At 57.7% G+C, this 6,199-nt stretch overlaps 1 protein-coding gene across 1 annotated transcript; it reads right to left on the bottom strand.

Moving 5' to 3' along the window:
- Window positions 1-302: 302 nt before the first annotated feature.
- LOC103167220 (alpha-lactalbumin) lies at window positions 303-5,456 on the bottom strand. Its single transcript, XM_029074080.2, has 4 exons — window positions 5,224-5,456; window positions 2,887-3,054; window positions 962-1,040; window positions 303-509 (listed from the first exon to the last, which is right to left on the bottom strand). Exons 1-4 carry the CDS (start codon window positions 5,351-5,353, stop codon window positions 317-319), a joined length of 570 nt encoding a protein of 189 aa, XP_028929913.1. The 5' UTR covers window positions 5,354-5,456; the 3' UTR covers window positions 303-316.
- Between the last annotated feature and the right edge of the window lie 743 nt (window positions 5,457-6,199).

Below are 6,199 nucleotides of genomic sequence, written 5' to 3'. Positions count from 1 at the left end.
TGGAAATCGAACTCGGATCTCCATTCATCCAGTCGTATTTATTGACGCGCTTACCGTGGTGCAAGCACCGTATTAAACGCTTGGGAGAGTACAATAAACGGTCACGTTGCCCTGCCAGAGCGAGCTTTACAGTCTCTTGCTGTCAGCTTAATTTTTTGCTTCCTTGGCGGAAGTGGAGGATGGCAAATTTATGGGGGCTGGCAGTTTGGGGGGAGGGGGGGTGTTACCTGCCTCAACTCTTGGCTTCCCTCCTCCCATCCCTTCCCGCGCCCCCATTCCACCAGTGCACACTGTGACTCTGCGAGGGGCCGGGCCTTTATTGAAGGGTAGCGAACGGAACACCTCCAGAGTCGAAGCAGGAGGAGCTTAAACCTGGAGGGTTTTGCCCACCAAGAGGCAGGGAGGGGTGCGGGCGGGGGTCTGCGGGGCGCTGGGCAGGAGAGAGAACGGGGCCGTCTAACACTTTCCACTGATCGAGATCGTCGTTGCAGAAGGGCTGCCAGGCTTCCCTGGGGGTGGAAAAGAAAGGGGACAGAGTGAGTTTGGGCAACAGGGCAGGGGGGAGGAGAGTGGGAAGGGAGGAGGAAAAGCCGGGCAAATTTCGGAGAAAGGAGCGGGACAGGCCCAGGCCCTTTGTCTCCAGGAGGAAGTGGGTGGAACCTCTAGCTGGTCCAGACGAAGTGGCAAGGGTGGCGGGTGGGAAGGGGGTTGGGAGAGAAAGGGGGGTGATTGAGGGAAGAGCGATGAGGGTGGGGAAAAGGGGGATGTGGGGAGAGCTCCAGCCTGGAGAGCCGAGGAGGGGCGAGTGGATTGAGAGGAGTCGGGGGGCTGGGAGGGAAGGGACCCGAGTTGAACGAGTCCAGAACCAAATATCTAAGGTCTGGAGGACGGTGTGGGAGGAGGGGTGGAGAGGCTTGGAGGAAGCGGAGCAGGGGTGGGGATGGGGTGGGGGGGGTCTCACCAGGCTGTGATCCCTTTGGGTTCCTTCACAATCTTCTTGGCGCACTCGATGTCGTCAAGGATGTCATCATCCAGAAGCTCTGGGCAAGGGGTGGGAGACGTGAGACCAGGAAGAGATAATAGTGATGATAACCGTGGTGATCTGTTAAACGCTTATTATGTGCCAGGCACTGTACTGGGCGCCGAGGTGTAAACGGAGGAAGTACGTAAGGCTCCCTCACAGTCTTAATCTTCTTTTTACAGATGAGGTATATGAGGCACAGAGAAGTGAAGTGACTAGCCCAGGGTCACACGGCAAGACAAGTGGGCGAGCCAGGATTAGAACTCTTGACCCTCTGACGCCCAGGCCCCGTGCTCTATCCACTACACCCGTGCCGCTTCTCACCAGCCGCCCTCTTCGGACCCTTCTCCCAAAGAAAATGGGGTCTGTCTGTCTCCTGGCCCGAGGGTAAAGCAGCCGGTAACCCAGGGTTAGGTTTGGAGCGGGGTCAGGGTTACTTTTGGCGTCGTTTACGGTGACGATTAAATCTACTGCTAGACTTGTGTCTCCAGCATCGCCTAGCAGACGGAGCCCGGACTTAGGGTCATGAGGAGCTGTGTCCTAATCCCGGCTCAGCCACTTGTCTGCTGTGCGACCTTGGACAAGTCACTTCGCTTCTCTGGGCCTCCGTTCCTTCATCTGGAAAATGGGGATGAAGATCGTGAGCTCCCTGTGGAACGGGGACTGTGTCCAACCTGATTAGCTTGCATCTACCCCAGCGCCTAGTTCAGTGCCTAGCACAGAGTAAGCGCTTAACAAATAATATTTTTTTAAAAAATGTTGTGGTTGGGGTTAGCTGTGTTGGCTAAGAGACTCTCCATCTGTGGGCTGGTTTGGATTCGGAGGGGGCTTAGGGTGGGGGTCGGGGCGTCCGGATCCTCTTTCTCCTCCCTCCCTCCGGACCCCTCGGGTCAGACTGTTTCCCCTCCAGCCTTCCTAGTGAGTGTAAACTCCCCTCTAGACTGAAAACTCCTTTCATTCATTCAGTGGTATTTATTGGGCGCTTACTGTGTGCAGAGCACTCTACTAAGCGCTTGGAAAAGACGATTCGGCACCAAATAGAGACGATCCCTACCCAAACAACGGGCTCACGGTCTAGAACGGGAAGACGGACGACAAAACAAGCGTGGCTCAGTGGAAAGAGCCCGGGCTTGGGAGTCAGAGGTCGTGGGTTCTCATCCCGCCTCTGCCACTTGTCAGCTGTGTGACTTTGGGCAAGTCACTTCACTTCCCTGGGCCTCAGTTGCCTCATCTGAAAAATGGGGATTAAGACTGTGAGCCCCAAGTGGGACAACCTGATCACCTTGTATCTACCCAGCGCTTAGAACAGTGCTTGGCACATGGTAAGCGCTGAACAAATGCCATTATTATTAAATCCAAACAAGTAGAGAGACATCAATAGCCCCCAAATAAATAGAATGATAGAACTCCCCGTGGGAAGGGCAGCGTGTCTGCCCCCTCTATTGAACTGTTCTCTCCCAAGCATCTAGTACAGTGCTCTGCACCCAGGAAGTGCTCGGTAAATAATAATAGCGCTATTTGTTAAGCGCTTACTATGTGCACAGCACTGTTCTAAGCGCTGGGGGAATACAGGGTAATCAGGTTGTCCCACATGGGGCTCACAGTCTTCATTCCCATTTTACAGATGAGGGCACTGAGGCCCAGAGAAGAGAAACGACTTGCCCACAGTCACACAGCTGACACGTGGCAGAGCCGGGATTCAAACCCATGACCTCTGACTCCCAAGCCTGGGCTCTTTCCACTGAGCCAAGAGCAGCGATCGATTGTGGGGCCCTCACACACCCTCCACCCCGCCGCCCTCTGGTCCGCAGGGGTCGGTGGGGATGGGAAAGGAGGGGAAGGGGTCGGGGTACTCAGCTACGCACTGCTGCAAGGTATCTGGCAGGCGTTCACGGAGGGCTCGGTGGATTCGGAGTCTTCGTCGTCGCACCAGTACGGTTGATTGATCTGGAAGAGCCCATGGCTGCTGCTGCCGTTGTAATAGTTGAGGGCCTGGCTGTCGTAACCGCTCTCGTGAAAGATTACGCAGAGCCCTGCGGACGGGAGGAGAAACCACGATTCCAGTGGATAGAGCACGGGCCTGGTTGTTTATTATTGCACCGTCCTCTCCCGAGCGCCCAGCAAGGTGGTCTGCGCACGGTAAGAGCTCAATAAACACGATGGACCGAGTCAACAGGACCTGGGTTCTAATCATGGCTCCGCCGCTGATCTGCTGCGTGACCTTGGGCCGGTCACTTCACTTCCGTGGACCTCAGTTCCCTCCTCTGTAAAACGGGGATCGAGACTGGAAGCTCTATGTGGGACAGGGACTGTGTCCAACCTGATTAGTTGGGATCTACCCCAGCGCTTAGTTCGGGGCCTGGCACAAGGTAAGCGTTTAACAAGTATCACGATTATTATTGTTATGTGGGGTGGGGACTGTGTCCCGCCTGTTCAACTCGTATCTACCCCAACGTGCTCGACACATAGTAAGCGCTTAACAAAGACCTTAAGAAGTGAAAAGGGAAGACGCTCCAGCCGGGAGCGAGGTGGGCCAAAGTCCCTTGCCAACCTCGGATGCCAAGTTGGGGTGGAGCTTGCCCCAGCGGTGGGCAGGGCCCCGCTTCGGGCCCCGAGGGGAAGCCCGCCCTCTCGTGGGGGGGGGCTGGGAGGCAGGGGTACGGGGGGAGGGAGACAAAGAGGCGTAAGAGTCGGGTTGCCTGTTACATAAGAGCGCAAGGGGCTAGAGGGAGGAAATTCGTGAAAAAGTGAGAAGCAGCATGGCGTAATGGATAGATCCCCCGGGCCTGGTAGTCATGAGGTCGTGGGTTCTAATCCCGCCTCGGCCACATGTCTGTCCTGTGACCTTGGACAAGTCATTTCACTTCCCTGGGCCTCCTTGACCTCATCTATAAAATGGGGATTAAGACTGTGAGCCCCAAGAGGGACGGGGGCTGTGTCCAACCCGATTTGCTTGTATCCACCCCAGCGCTCAGTGCAGTGCTTGGCCCGTAGTGAGCGCTTAACAGATACAGTAATCGTTATTATTATTTATTATCTTAAAACTCACGGAGAGGCCCTGAAAGCTGAGGCAGAGATCAGGGTCCGGAGGAAGGCTCTGAGCAGGCTTCCCGGAGGAGGAGGAGGAGGAGGAGGAGGTGAGAGAGGGAAGGGGCATGGTTTGAAGAAGCCGGACCGGGGGAAAGACTCCAGAGGTGGGGCGGAGGAAGGGGGAGGGATGACCGGGAAGTGCCGGGGAATGGGGAATGGGAAGGGGATGGGGAGGAGATCGGTAGAGGGGAAAGTCGGCGGGGGGGAGAGTCATCAGTGCAGAGCTTCGAACCCCCAAATCTAGGAGCAATATGAGGCCATGGTGGGGATCACCCTAGCGATAATGATTATGGTATTCGTTAAGCGCTTACTATGCGCCAGGCACCGTACTAAGCGCTGGCGTGGATACGAGCAAATCGAGACGGACGCAATCCCCGGCCCATGCGGGGTTCACAGTCTTCGTCCCCATTTTACAGATGAGGTCACTGGGGCACAGAGAAGTAAAGCGTGGAGAAGCAGCGTGGCTCAGTGGAAAGAGCACGGGCTTTGGAGTCAGAGGTCATGAGTCCGAATCCCAGCTCTGCCACTTGTCAGCTGTGTGACTGTGGGCAAGTCACTTCACTTCTCTGGGCCTCAGTTCCCTCATCTGTAAAATGGGGATTAAGACTGTGAGCCCCACGTGGGACATCCTGATTCCCCTGCGTCTCCCCCAGCGCTTAGAACAGCGCTCGGCACATAGTAAGCGCTTAACAAATACCAACGTTATTATTATTAAAGCGACTCGCCCAAGGTCACGCAGCAGACAAGTGATGGACCCGGGATCAGAACCCCCGGCTTTCCCGCTCCCAGGCCCGGGCTCCGTCCACCCGGCCGGGTCGCTTCTCAGAGTGCGGAGTGACGGGTGGGAGAAAGGAATCGGTGGGAAACGGTGGGAGGGAGAGGAAGGAAAGAGAGCAAAGGGGCCGGAGAGAGAGACACACACACGGAGCGGAGACGGTGAAGAGGAGGGAGAAAGGAAGGAGAGGGAGAAGACGAGAGAGGGAGAGCGCGGGAGAGGGAAGAGGGGGCGGAGGAGGAAAAGGAGGAGACGGGAAGGGGGATGTGGAGAGGGAGAGACACCGCCGTAGAGCAGGAGGCTGATGGAGAGGGAAGGAGCCGAGGCTGCAGCTTACATTCCTCCAGAGAGACGCCGTGGAAGCCGCCGGTGGCGTTTTCTTTCAGTACTCGGGACAGCTCGCAGATCTGGAAGATCCTGGCCCGAGAGGCGACCAGCAGGACGCACAGCAGAAGCAGACGCTTCATCGCGGCTGCGGCGTCCGAGGCCGGGGCTGGGGGCCCCACCTCACACCCTCCTCCTTTTATCCCGGCCTCGCACAATGGGGCGACTCAGGGAGGCTGGCGCAGTTTGCCCCCCCCCCCCCCCCCCCAGGGCAAGGGGCGGAGGGACCGGCCGGGAGAAGGGACCCCGGGAGGTGCCAACTCCCTCGACCCAGCGGGCCTGTTCCTGTCCCCCGCCCGGGGCCCTCCAGGAAGCTGCCTGCTTCCTCCTGGACGTAGCCCCGGCTTTTTGTTTATTGTTGGGAGGGTGATGGGGCGGACCACCCCGGTTCCCAGGACCCCGGGGGCGCACGGAGGGAGGGGGCGAGCGGCAGGAGAGACCCGTGCCCCAGATAATAATCGTCATCACTGTGGCATTCGGTAAGCGCTTACTCTGGGCCAAGCACCGTCCTAAGCTCTGGGATCAAGGTAAAGCGGGTGATCGGGTCGGACACGGTCCGTGTCCCTCTTGGGGCTCACCCCATTTTACAGATGAGGTGACCGAGGCCCAGAGAAGGGAAGCGATTAGCCCAAGGTCACAGGGCAGACGTGTGGCCGAGCCGGGATGTGCCCCACTCGCCTGAGCTCCGTCCCCCCAGGCTCCGCCGGCGTCGGCCTCCGGTTCTTCCCCTTGTCCGAGCAAGGGAAGGAGGGAGGCCGGAGAACGGGCCTCAGTTCCCTCACCTGTAAAATGGGGATTCGTAAGAAGGATGGTATCTGTTAAGCGCTTACTACGTGCCTGGCACTGTACTAAGCACTGGGGTGGACACAGGCAAATCGAGTCAGACGCGGTCCCTGTCCCATGGGGGGCTCACGGTCTCAATCTCCATT

The sequence above is a fragment of the Ornithorhynchus anatinus genome, chromosome 10 (assembly GCF_004115215.2).
Source record: "Ornithorhynchus anatinus isolate Pmale09 chromosome 10, mOrnAna1.pri.v4, whole genome shotgun sequence".
NCBI classification, from domain to species: Eukaryota; Metazoa; Chordata; class Mammalia; order Monotremata; family Ornithorhynchidae; genus Ornithorhynchus; species Ornithorhynchus anatinus.
This window is presented reverse-complemented; position numbering and strand designations above follow the sequence as displayed.